This window comes from Gamsiella multidivaricata (assembly GCF_025024155.1).
Source record: "Gamsiella multidivaricata strain RSA 2152 chromosome Unknown BC939scaffold_39, whole genome shotgun sequence".
Classification (NCBI taxonomy): Eukaryota; Fungi; Mortierellomycota; class Mortierellomycetes; order Mortierellales; family Mortierellaceae; genus Gamsiella; species Gamsiella multidivaricata.
The window spans coordinates 234,301-247,713 of record NW_026251747.1 but is presented as its reverse complement, the minus strand read 5'-3'; the positions used below and the strand labels follow the sequence as shown (position 1 = coordinate 247,713).

Genomic DNA, 13,413 nt, shown 5'->3' with positions numbered 1-13,413 from the left:
GTCCGAGTGCATCTGCCGAGCTGATATCGTCGTCGTCATTACTTGGACTTGCACCCAAGGAGGCTGGGTCGCTTAGCCCAAGGGAAGGCGCCCTGGGAAGCAGCATCCATCCATCCGATCCATACACGCTTCAAGGAAACCTTCTTAGATAGCTGGGAACCTTGTTGGCATCATCAAGGTTCCTCATGGATAGCGATTCAACTTGGGAGTTCGGCAGTGCATCCCAAAGCGACTTGAGGTCCATGGAGCCCATCTTTTCTACAAAAACGGAGCGCAGAGTCTCATAGTTGACGAACTTGAAGAGCCCGTGCATGCCTGTGGAGAGACCCAGATGGGTAGGGGGAAGTCGTGGCAGGATCTGAGACAGGAACCCGAGCGACGCTTCTGACATAGATGCCTTCAAGTTGCGTCAATTGCGAGAACAAGCCGTCCTTGCGGAGGAGAGAGGATGGAATCAGATAACTCTTGGTAGAGGAAGAGTCATCCAAACTACTTGTGGAAACAGGCCGTAGACCCAAGGTGGTATGTGTATGTCCATCGAGACACGAATAGACCTTGTCAAGCACCAGAACTTCGAGCGTGCTTGCGAACGTCTGGACTGTCTCCTGTAGCTCATGTATATCGAAGAGACAGTTCATCGGGACCAGCTCTCTGGGCACCTCAGTTGCGGCCTTGACATTGTGCAGCAGGTCCCTGACTACGTCTTGTCACGGAAGCCAAACAGATGAGGGACCTGCAAGCGCTTCAACGATGCGATTGATAGGCTGAGCTCCGGCTGCATCCTGAAGATACCGTTCCTTCCCAGTCGGAGCTCCACAAGGTTTGGGCAATGGTACAGGATATTGGCCAGACGATCCTGGTCCGAGATCCGGACCGGATTCATGAAGTGCAGGCTGCGAAGGCGCGATGGTGAGTAGACACAAGGCTTCTTCTTTGACTGAAGTCCAGTATGCGACATGTTTAGCCCTCGCGTTAACAACCTAACGATCGGTGTAAAACCTCTTGTGTTTTCATAAGATCAAGCGGTGCTCGTGATGCACATGCGTGCTACTGCAAATTGCTGGCAAAAAAACAATTGTGTCCTTCGTTGGATAGCGCGCTTAAATCTTCTATACTAGAATGACTTTGGTGTTCCGACTATGCACACCTGCCCGACTCTCAGCCTCTCCATGTCTGACTCTAGCAAAACACTCTTTGCCCTTATCCATCGTGTCGAACCTTGTTACACGTACCGCCTGCACCAATGAGAATGTCTCCCCTGTGCTCTGACTGTTTACATAGTAGACGATCATGCCTTCTGCATTTTACCTGGTCAAAGTCCTTTTTTTTTTTTTTTTTTTTTTGCCGAGGCGAAGTCGCTCGAGAGGACGCCGTGAGAGCAGCAATCTGTACATGTTTGATAGGATAAGGAGAGTCATGCTGTGATTGGCTCTTTCTTGGTGCTTCAATGGCCGCCATGGCAATGAGATCTCCGTCGTAGATGGCTACACCCTTGAATGGCTTTAAAACGAAAGCAGGCAGGACATTGGTATTGAGTGCCATGGCAAAACCCTCTACATGAAGCAATTCCAAGAAGGTGTTAGCGCAATTGCTTAAGTCGATTAAGGTTGGCACCATATCTGAAGGTCAATATGGGAACTCACCGGTAGGTCTGACCTCTAGGGCCCGCTCATAAATGTCGGAGGGAATGCCTGCCCATTCTAGAAGGGTTCAAACCATGATCCCATAGAGATCAGCGCCAACAATGGGCACCTTCGAGAGCGCTGATTCAGTCAATGTCATTGTTCGACGGGTCAATAAGTAATGTTGACTGAGAGAAACATGCAAAGAGACTGGCAAAGGCAGAGCAACGGAAGGGGATGCAAGTTGTAATGGGCAGGAGCGCTGTATTGTATTGCCCTAGACGGCATTTTTATTGTAAAGCTGGGCTAAGCAAAAACTGAGTATGCTATAGACGTTGAAAGATTAGCACAATAGCCCTCCAATCAGGGCGGTCCAAGCCAGGCTGGAGAACATGCCTTTGTTTTCGAGTTTCAATATAAAGCAGCGATAGCACGCGCCGGAAGGGACTATTAGGTAAATGGAATCGTCCTATGAACGTTCCCCTGAGAACAATGGTGGATTAGCAAAGAAACCACCATAGCTCATGGGAACATAAAATAATAAAGCATTGCTCTGCAATGAATATAGCCAGCGCTAGCGTGATACACTCTTTAAATAAGATGGACCGTACGCGCCTCCACACGCTGTACTCTCTTCTTGTGGAGAGCAATACATTAGAGAAAAACAATAAATGAACATAAACCTCTTTCTAATAATTACAAGCCATCTTGGGATCTCCTGGATCGCTAAGTAGCGCTTAAAGGCATTATTGTTAATTGCATTGCGCGTCCCTATTGCTGTACTTTACATTGAAGTACACCCGATCACCCAACAGAGAGCATTCATTCTAGTCTACCTTCGAGCTTTCGCTTTCACACGGGTTCAGGTACAATTGACTGGTGAATGCTGTACCTGCTGCTGGTTTGTGTATTCAGGCGGTAGTAGCACAAATTGAATGAGCAGCCAGACGGGGACTTCCAGTTGTTTTGGTGGCACAAATGAAAGCGCCTAGGAAAAAAATACATGCAGAATGGAAAAGGCACAGGGCAAACCAACAACAAAGAGAGCCATAGGCAGGGATTGGACAAGTAGAGTGCAATGGGAACACGAGGATGTGGCTACCTCTTTATGCTCATGAGGCGACGCTGCATGATATTGCTCTGATCTCAATACCCAGGTATAAATCGTAGAAGGTAGTGCGACACATTATGCTCTCAGAATATACGGCTGCATATGTTCAAAGATATGAGAGCCGAGAGCATGAGTGTCAAGGTGCAGATGCCAATGAGATCCATGCACAGGTACTGAGTGCGGCTTACTACTCACCCAATTGATCAATTGCCAGGAGTAGGATGGGATGAGAAAAAATGTGCCTTCACATGTACAGACGTCGTGCGGTAAACATGCAGCGGACGCTTAAGATGGAAGCGCGAGGGAATAGTCAGCATATGAAAGATTCCTATTTTATGAACCTTGATTTGCGCCAGTGTCCAGACTCAGCCTAGACGCGTCCTAGAAGCTATCGTTGTTTTCTTTTGGTTCTAGCGCATTGACACACCTGACGAAGCCAGAATGATGCCTTGGAGAAGAGCCGCGAAGGAGAGGCGAAGCTGTTATTTACAACTGCAGCAAGGCAAGCATCGATAAACAAAAACAGTGCAACATCACAAACCATGATGGGAACACAACTTATCGTCCCCTAATCACCTTCCTGAGGAAAGGCGGAATGGATGAGGACAGAGGGTCGTATTTTGATTTTTTGCTTTGTGAAAAATGAGCCGTTTGTGGTTTGCATAGAAAGGATATAAATGGCTAGGACGTGAAGAAATAATCCTAAATATCACCTTTGAACGATTAATGCAGGGCCATGATGATTGGTAGATCAGGCACAATTCCTAGTAGTTCATTGCGAGAGCAGGATTGAGCCAAACGCTTTTCGTTTTACCACGGATTGGTCCCATGGATGACAGGCGAACAAGATCCATTGGCTAGTAGTCCTTTCGTTTGATGCCCATTGCGTGTCTTCTCCGTTTGATGCCCATTGCGTGTCTTCTCCGTCTGACTGCTCGAACGGCAATTATGCGTGAGCGAAACATGCATCTTTCGGTGCCTATTCATGGAAAAATGGGTATTATGACGCTGCGCCAGAGCACAGATGAAAGTGCAGGGTTATGGTTAAGAACACCTCGTACACAAGCGCACGCGTACCTTTTTTTTTTTTTTTTTTTTGTTGCTGCAGAGATAGTTGTAGGATGAGAAGACAATGGTGCAGAAATGCAGTGTAGGACAACAAAGGATAGGTTGTGGTCGGAGATGCCGCAACGATGACAGCGCGCGAGCGGCATACCTGAGCGAAGAAGTCAACAAATTACATGCGGACTAAACTGTAGGGCGGTTAGGAGAGAGCCCTGTTTGTCTTTCTTGAAAAAAAGGAAATTGCATGCATGCAGAGCGAGCAGTCAACACGATTATCGATGCGATCCTTCTTCCCTCCCAGTTCAAATCGAGCTCTGTAGTCTATAATCCGCTGGAGAAGATGTGAACAAGTAAAATGGACGTGTCAATGATAAGAGAGGATGGGAAACAAAAAGGAACAGGTAAGAGTGCGCGTTTTTTTTTTCTTTTTTTTCTCAATCTGCCGTTGTTCTGCTCTGCCATGACATGCTCGTTGTATTAATGAAAAGGAGTACGGAGAAGGAGAGTAGGAGAGGATTGACTCCCTGCTGGCCCAGTGGTTCTGCAGAGACATGGCCACAGGCGCTGACTATGTACATAGATGTTTGGCATGGTATTTGATATGTTGTCGAAGTATATACTCTCATCTGGTTCATGCACCGCACCCTGTCCCTCTTCTCTCTTTCCCTCTTTCCCAATCTCTTTCCTGTCCCCCCTCGTCTTATTTCACACCTCTACACAGCTCCATCTGGACATTCTTCTTCTTCTTCTTCGTCTTTTTTTTGACTTGACTTGACGTCGTTGCGTCCTTTCGGTTGCTTCCTCTTACTTCTCACTCAGCCCTCGCCCCCAAGTCCTCAGTCAATTTTTTTGTACGCCAAAACAACTCCCTCGGCACTCCATATATCGCACTCTCGTCTCTCTCCCTTTCCCTCTCTCCCTCTCTTTTTCCCTCCTCTCTTCATTTCACCATTGCCATCCCAATCCTGTCTTCTCCAACCTGTGTCCTCTTTCTTTTCATCCCCTAAGCCTTTGCTCATCTGCAAACGGTCATCACCTCCACTCTTACACGCACCCTCCCTCTCACACAATCCCCTCCTCCGTCATTCCACCCCAACTTCCCCTCACACATATAACCAGCCATGGTGAACGATAGGTCCGCCAGTGCGCAAATGAAAAAGAACAACCGAGCAGAGGAATGGCTCAAGAACGCCGTCAAGGACAAGCACGTCCGCCTGATTCCCTTCTCAGAGATCAGCAAGGTCAAATACAATGTCGCCAAGGGCGGCTCAGGGACGATTCATCTCGGTGCCTGGAGGAACATGCACGTCGCCATCAAGGAGCAACACAATACCAACGACCTTATCAAAGAGGTATGAACAAGAACAAGAACAGGAGCCCGATGTTCAATTGATCAATGGGATCGTTCCTTTCTCTCTTTCTTTCCTTTGTATTTTCATGTATCTGTTGTGGGGCGTAGGGCGGTGTAATCAAAGGAGGGGAAAAAGAGAGTTCTTCCTGTCAACGCCCATTCGTCATGCGTGTGCTGTGCCATGCTTTCTTCTATGGGAGAGTAGCCTTTTCAAACAAAAAAACTCCTTTGTCCAGCTGGTACTATGGAATAACTCCCCCCCCCCCCCCCATTCCTCGGGAATCAGGGTAATGCAATTAAGAGTGGGAGGTAGAGCGAGAGCATCAAGATACAACGCATATGATAGATCTTCGCTCGCCTCGTTCTCCTCCACTCATTCTCCTTCCTTTCCCTCTCCCTTCTTCCCATTCGGATGCTCAGCAATATCGGAAACAATTGGGCGACGTGCAGCATTGTTGTTATATCTCCGTCTTGTACGTGTTGTCGTTTGTCATGATTTGCTGCTGTCTACCTGTGCCGAATTAACATTCATACGCCATCTTGGATATCCGACAACAGCTCAAGATGCACAAGCAGGTCCACGACTCCAACTACATTGTAAAGTTCTTTGGTATCACGAAACACCCGCTCACCCACGACACCTGCATTGTCATGCAGTTTGCAGAGAACGGCTGTCTACAGGACTTTCTCGAGACCCAGAACGTCTCCATTTCCTGGCTGACAAAGTACAGACTTGCCTGGGAGGTCGCTAGCGGACTCGACTTTATCCACCGTGAAAACATCTTCCACACCGACCTGCATTCACGCAACATCCTTATCGACACGGACGGGAAGGCGCTGATCACAGACTTTGGACTCAGCAAGTCTGTCAACAAAACCATCTACACTACAAAGGCTGGACTCTTTGGCGTTGTCCCCTACGTCGCACCAGAGCGGATGCAGAACCCGACCATTACCTACAATGCCAAGTGCGACATCTACAGCTTAGGTGTCATTCTGTGGGAGTTATCGAGTTGCGTGATTCCCTTCGAGGCGCAATTGCAGGATGTGATGCTGGCCGTTAACATCATTGCAGGAGTCCGCGAGAAGACTGTGCCAGGGACCGCGGTCGAGTATGAGATGCTCTACAGGCGCTGCTGGGATGGACTACCGCAGAACAGGCCACAGATGGACATTGTGCTCTCCGAGCTTGTTGAGCTGCTGGCATCTGAGCAGATCAACCCACGGCCAGCAGCACTCCGGCCCAGATCGCCGAGACCCGCCCGCCCACTGTCAAGCGACTCAATGGTCGCACCTAGCACGATGTTTCCGTACGAGACCGAGTCAGCATTACAGTCCTCACCTGAGAATACCAATTATGTGCGGCCAGCTTCACCACCAATGCTGCTTCGACCCGGTGTCCGTCAATCCTTTGGACAGGGCATGGCGCCTTTGGTACAGCAGGCTGTTCCATCTTTACCAATTCGATCCGGCGTACCGGTGTCTTTTCTGGGCGAACCATTAGCAAAGGATAACAAGGCAAATGGTGTCACACAAGCAGATGCCAACAGGAACGGCAACACCAAAACAGCCCAGGGCGCTAACAAAAATACCAACACCAACAACAAAGCAGCACCAGCGAATGGCCCTCAGTTGGGCCTCGACAGCCCAACCATCCTTGATGCTATACCCAACGGTGCCATCAACGCGCCCATAACACCAGAGGGTTCAACAGAATCATCGACGAGCAGAGGCCAAGGAGAGGGCCAGGTTCAGGGACAGCAACAGGACAACTCGAGCGCTGGCGGCGATGCAAACTCCTCGGCCACTACACCAGCATCTGCAGCTTCCGAGTCAACTGCTCCTGGCCCTCAGTTTTTGCCACCACTGCCCTCATTCAACGCACTGTCATTTTCGCCTAACACATCGCCCTCGAAGGACAACTTGCCCCCGGTGGCCTCTGCATCAATTGACCCGTCTATGAACAAGCTGCCAGAGACAGCAGCCCTGGCACTCTCAAACGGCATCTCGATGGTGTCTGTGGTCAGCAAGCTAAACATGGGATCGATCAGGAACATCCCCACCATTTCACCCCCTCCTCATGGTGCGCCGCCTCCACCCCCAGGTCCAGTTGCTGGCCACTCGAACTCTCCAAGGGTCATCTCGCCGCCTTCAAACCGTCCTAGAGTTGTTTCGCCACCAAAAGTACGCAATAACCAGGTACTGCGTGCGTCCAAGACGATATCGCCTCCTTTGGGACCGCCCCCAGTTAGAGCTGCTCCATCGCCGTCGCTAGGACCTATCCCGAAGCCTCCACCAGGACCCCCACCTGCATCAGCGCGCGCACCCACCCCTAGCGATCATGGACCTCCAGCATCAGCACCTGCTTCGACAGCGCCCAGGAACCCTGCGGCACTCGGTTCGTATGTTCCCTTCACCAGCTACAATCCGTCAAAGGGAGACGCTGCATCGCCATCGGCAACCGTCTCAGACACTACCCGTCCAACTCCAGCCAGGCAAATCCCCATGGGCTTCCCCGTCGTTACGCCCTTGAGTCCACCACACTGGAACAAGAAGCAGACGCCGGAAGAACAGAGTCCGACTTCACCTCTTCCGTCGTCACCATCGTCACCGTCGTCAGACGGCTCCTCACCTACTGGATCGCCTTCATCGTCCAACTCGACTGCACCTTCGTCTGTAGGCACCACCCCAACAGCCAACCGTAGAGATTTCCGACCCATATCATTCTTGACTCAACAGAAGCATTCGGGTCTGATTGACCTGTCGTTTAAGGTAGAGCAGCAGCAACAACAACAACAACAACAACAACAGCAGCAGCAGCAGCAGGCAACAGCAGCGAAGAAAGCGTCGGATGTTTATGTTCCGAACCCAAACAATAACATTGTCCCACCAAGCCAGTTGCATATGCAGCGTGCACAAAGTCCTGACTTGCGTAGGAACAGCCGCTTGCTAGGCAGCCCCAGTCTCCGACCTGCTCACTCGCCTACGCCTGATCATCACAACAACAGGATCATCCACAGCCCACACTTGACGCCCTCGAATGCCAGACCTGGCTCGCCTGCGTTTGCGCTGCCACCCTCGTCAGGAACAGCTCATCGTGCAAGCAATGGTTTCCCGATTACGGACGGATCTGTTTGGGCAGCATCCAAGAGTAAGTGCCTTTTGAATATTATGGGGGCCGCTTGATATAATATTTATGTTTATTAGAAAGAAGTGAATTGTGTAAAACTTACAAATGTCATTTGACTACTTAGGTCAAGTTAAACAGACATTTGAAGAAGAGGATGCGTTGGCGGAGGCGCGATCGATATCGGAAGCCCGTGAGCAGCGACCTCAGGTACAGCCCTTGAAGGAGGCTTCGTCATCGACGGCGACTAACGGCACATCGCTCTCGACCTCGCCCGCGAACACACAAGTCTCTGCGGCGTCGAACTCCACGGCGTCAACTGCGACGGCTACACCCACAGGATCTGCGCCGACCAGTCAGAAGCCTCGAGTACAACTGGATAACTTTTACAGCCTTGCGGACCCATACAAGAACCTGAACCAGTACGAACCCTCGGATTTCTTTTCGGCGGTGACACAGTCAGATATTGCGATGATCGAGCGGATGTTGAAGTCGCTTCCACAGTTGATCCATGACTCGAATGGGTTTTGGCCCCACCCGACGCCGATCCTGGTGGCGGCTCGGTCCCGAAACCCGATTGAGACCATGAAGGTGTTGATCCAGCATGGCGCCGCTTTGGATCGGGGCGATCATAATGGTACGACAGTGCTTCATTTTATTTGCGAGCAGTACTCGAACCCCGTGGAGGCTATTCAGTTCTTGACCCGCGCGGGTGCGGACTGTAACAGTCGAGATGCGAAGAAGCGTACGCCGTTGATGGTGTTGTTGTTGAACACGCATATTGTGTCGACCAAAGTCCTGATTGACTCGATGAGATATCTGTTCAAGTACGGAGCCCAGGCCAGGGTCATGGATCACCAGTACCAGAGGACACCGTTACACTATGCAATTATGCACAGTAAGGAGCCTGCGCCGGTCATGGAGCTGCTGCTGAAGAAAAACTCGGACGTGAATGCGCGTGACTGGCGCAAGTCGACGCCGCTGCATCTTGTGCTGGAGAAGATGGATAACGAGGAGATTGTCCAGATGCTGTTGCTCTACGGCGCCGATCCGGGACTCAAGAACGGAAGCAAGCGCAATGCCCTCGGTGTAGCTGCCGAGAACTTGAGGGTCATGAGTGCATGGTTCCTGTTGGAGAATGATCTGTTGTCCTCCGCACCCGAGTCGATCAAGAGGGCCAATGAACTCTGCTCCAAGGCCGATGGGCCCGACAAGTCTGCGAAGCCCCTGTTCAAGAACACGCTCTCGGATTGGCAGGGCAAGGAAGGCAAGCTCAGGAGGATCCAGCTAGCCCAGGACTGTGTCCTTCGTGTTCAAAGGACCCCGGATATGAAGACGATTGATCAGACGCAGGTTGCACTCGAGTTCCTCGAGAGTGTTGGGCAGCCGATTCATATGCAGACTGTAGGCATGGGAGGGGGATATAATAACGTCTCGCCAACCACGAGCAGCCATTCGCACAAGTAAAATTATAATAACCATTGTACCAATACCGTAATAAAGCATTTCCTTTCCTTTCTCGCCAAAATGCACCACACAGCTTTCAATGTCAACCAAAAGGGGTTTACTTTTTACTCTTTAGTAGTTTAGATACAATTACACAGTGCCTGGTCTTACTCCTGCATCGGCTGAGGTCCGATATCCTCATCATCATTATCTTGATTCACTGTCTCTGCTGAAGTCGGTGCCTTTTCCTCTTTATCCGTTTGGACCCCCTGCTGCTGTCGCTGCTGCTGGACCTGGTGCAATTTCTCGATCCTCTCTAGAATGTCCTGCCTCTCCCGGTTCAGACCATCCCACTTCTGCTGCAGGAACGACTCCCGACTGCTCAGATGCACAACCTCCTGATTAAGCGCCTCCAGTCTCGTCCCCACAGCGGCTTCCTCCATGATCCTCAAGTTCTTGAAACTCGCCAGCTCGAGCTCCGAGCTCTGGAGATCCTCATGCGCAGTCAACAACTGAGTCGCCAGTGCCTGGGAACGAGCCTGGTATCCTCCAAGGGTCACGCCCATCCGTTTCTCCAACTTGCTGGCCTTTGTTGCCTGCTTTGTCATCAGCGCACGCTTATCCTATTGCATTTTTTGTTTAAAGGAGAAAAGAAATCAGTTCAAGTCATGTCGTGTCATGTCATCTCAAATCAAAATAAAAGAAATATCATTAGTAGCGGAAAACATGCGCATCATAAATCACTTACAGTGAACTGATGAGCTAGGCCGATCTGCTGAAGCTCCTTGATCTCCTTCTGAATCTCATCCCAGGCCTGATCGAATTCAGCGGCGAACACCTCGTATCTTTCCTTGGCCTCAGGTCCGGACAGCTCCTGATCCACCTCAGTCCTTGCCAATGACAGATAATCGTCCGAAAGATCCTCCAGTGACACAGCATTCTGTGTGCTTCCTGCAACTTTTGATCCGACCGGTGGATAGGCAACAGCGTCATAGGTGATCAAACGTGCCATTTCCTCCTGAATAAGACGCTCTGCGACTGCCAAGGGACTGTCTGAAGATGCTGCTATGTTTTCCTCCGGTTGTGGTCGGAAGGTTGTAGGGCGGGGTAAATCTCTTTGAACAGCCTGGCTTCTACGTCGCAGACGCGCTTGCTCTATTGTCGGATTCAGAAGAAAACAAATAAAATGATGTCAGATCGATTAAAAAAAAAAAAAAAGACGCAAGCAGGCATTGTTTGTGTTACCTTCAGCTTCAAGGGCCTCTTTCCTGCGCTTCGCAATCTCCGCTGCATCCTCCTCGATCATCTTCTCCGCCGATTCCGCCTCGAGTTCCTCGGGCATGATCAATGTAAACTTGTTGCTTGGGGTCGGCAAGTTCTTCAACCCACTAATCAGCTGGTTCTTGAGTTGAGATTGGCGCATCTTCTCCTCGCGGGGTGTCGACACCATATCAATAGCGCCTCGGTTGATGCTCAACTGGTCACGAAGTGGTGTCCTCATCGGTGTCGCGCCAGGTCCAGCGCGAGGTGTCTGCAGGTATGGGTTGGGAGTTTCGATAGCGCTGTGACGAGGTGTGATGCCGTCATATCCTGTTCCCTCCTTGAGACTGTACTGCGGGGTCTCGCCTCCCAAAAGCGGCGTCTGCTGGTGCAGCATGGCGCGTTGGTTCATAGCCTCGATCATGAGCGAGTCCTGTGTTACTGAGGCGCGTGGTGTGCGGGTGGGAAGGTCGGTGCCTGTAGACTTATAAGCGCCAATCAAATTCTTTGTTGCTTCAATGTCGCTCTCATCCGCAAGTGCCTTGGCATCTTCAGCCACACTGCCGATCTTCAGAATCTCCTCCAGCTCTGCTTCGCCGACGTGAGGTGCTGGGAGAACCAACTTCTTTCGACGTAAAATGCCATCTTGCTCAGCCGCCTGAAGCTTTCTGAGCTGTGCCTGACTTTGAGATGTCTGGGCCTCTCCCGATTCCTTCTTCAACTTGGCACGCTTGGAATCCTTCTTGCGCTCTTCTTCTTCAACATCTGCTCTGCGTTTGCCGTCCAACTGCTCCAAACGAACATTGGTCAATCTCTTCGTCGACTCGCGCTTCAACTCCTCAGTCGTGTCATAGAAACCAGGGGCAGGTTTGGCTTCAAAGGGAATATCGGCGTTGTAATCCATACCCTTCTTCTTTTTCCTCTGCTTCAATTCGATTCCCGCTGCCTTGAGTTCACGCTTCTTTTGGAGGGTTGCTAAACGACGAGCTTCCTCCAGCTGCCTCTCACGAGCCTTTCTCTTAGCCTTTTTACCCTGCGTGTTCGCGAGACGAGCACGTGCTTCTGAAAGCATCTCCTTCTCTACAAAAAAAAAAAAAAAAAAAACGATGTTAGACTAACGTGGGCAATGAATCAACAGTTATAGCCAGCAGCATCGAAAAACGCCCAAGCCGCAGCATTACCGTCTTCGTCCATATCAACGGGATCAGGTCGTGCAGGCTTCGTCTCTGGATCAGGGTCAATCTCGCCGGGCCTCAAGCGTCTGACGTCGTCTGCACTGGGCCCTGAGTCGCCTCCTTGTACACCTGTTAGTCCCAGCTCTGATTCTGCCTGCTGCTCTGCATCGTCCAAGAGCTTCTGATACCGCTCCAGACACTGCGAGGCAGTCCTTCCGACAATGGGTGCAATCGTTCTCCATTGAGTTGGCATCAACTTTGCGAGATGCAACAAACGCTCATCCTCTTCCTTTGACCATTCAGTCTAATTCCATAAGCGAACATGAGAAAAGCACACGAAGGGTTAGTACCGTGCAAGCGTGCTTACCCAGGACCAAAGAAACCCCCAGATTTTTAAGGCACGACTAGGCCTTGCAGTCGGTCCATACCTTCCGAATACTAGGGTCGAGCCATTCCATCCATCGCGCCTTGCACTGACTAGCGGTCTTCCGGACAAGCAAGGAGGAGATACGGGACCACTGGTTCTTTCCATATTTACTGACAGCGGCCTAGTGTATTTGAACAAAGCTGTTTGTTAGTATAGTGGTGAAAAGTAGAAACTAAAGAAAAAAACCCAGTGATCAGAGGGCATTAAGCAGAAATGCGGGTACAGTACCTTAAGGATCTCATCCTCGGTGTTCTTCCAGACACCTCCCTTGATGATAATACGCATGGCGAAGAATGGATAGTTTCGACAGGCGACAGCAGCAGTGTAAAGTGGAGGAGGACAAAAGAATGCTAACAGAGAGATGCTGCAACCAGATCAGAACGCGCCAATTAAGGCGACTATGACGTCACCGAATTCAAAAAATACGCAAGAAGAGTGAATAATAGGAGTTGGTGGCCTTAAAACAGGAGTACAGGAATTGGTGGCAAGGGAAGTGGATTTGGTGGCAAGACAAATGCGAGAGTGTATACCAGCTAGGATATAGGGAAGAACACCAAGGGTTTTCATGAATTACGGTCATACCGATTTAAAGCACCGCACCCCGTCCGATCTGCGCAGTACCATAATTGGTGCCAGAGTCAGTACTGCGGTGCGGGGCCCCATGTTGATACTCTGTGCCGTAATTTCTGCATTTTTAGCCAGACTCCTTAGCATGTCAATCTCTACCCTATCAACTTGGTCATTTCACATGCACGCCTCTACATTTCCCTGTTTAGATGCACCGGCCCGAGAAACATCAGGATGCTCTTCAGGAACGGAGCCATAGAGG

At 50.4% G+C, this 13,413-nt stretch overlaps 3 protein-coding genes across 3 annotated transcripts; 1 reads left to right on the top strand and 2 right to left on the bottom strand.

The window, feature by feature from the left end:
• Positions 1–130: 130 nt before the first annotated feature.
• Positions 131–958, bottom strand: BC939DRAFT_503895 (uncharacterized protein; the record flags this gene model as incomplete). The annotated part of the gene is made up of 3 exons (XM_051560456.1): positions 131–384; positions 464–697; positions 793–958. 3 exons carry the CDS (start codon positions 956–958, stop codon positions 131–133), a joined length of 654 nt encoding a protein of 217 aa, XP_051411468.1.
• A 7,867-nt stretch (positions 959–8,825) lies between these two features.
• On the top strand, positions 8,826–9,311 carry BC939DRAFT_385369 (ankyrin repeat-containing domain protein; the record flags this gene model as incomplete). The annotated part of the gene is made up of 2 exons (XM_051551807.1): positions 8,826–9,028; positions 9,146–9,311. Coding segments are annotated over 2 exons (369 nt in total), but the record flags the coding sequence as incomplete, so codon positions are not given.
• A 513-nt stretch (positions 9,312–9,824) lies between these two features.
• BC939DRAFT_454001 (pre-mRNA splicing factor component-domain-containing protein) lies at positions 9,825–12,932 on the bottom strand. Its single transcript, XM_051556010.1, has 6 exons — positions 12,813–12,932; positions 12,586–12,705; positions 12,164–12,461; positions 10,968–12,062; positions 10,471–10,877; positions 9,825–10,345 (listed from the first exon to the last, which is right to left on the bottom strand). The coding sequence occupies exons 1-6, from the start codon at positions 12,867–12,869 to the stop codon at positions 9,890–9,892; spliced, it is 2,433 nt and encodes an 810-aa protein (XP_051411466.1). The 5' UTR covers positions 12,870–12,932; the 3' UTR covers positions 9,825–9,889.
• Between the last annotated feature and the right edge of the window lie 481 nt (positions 12,933–13,413).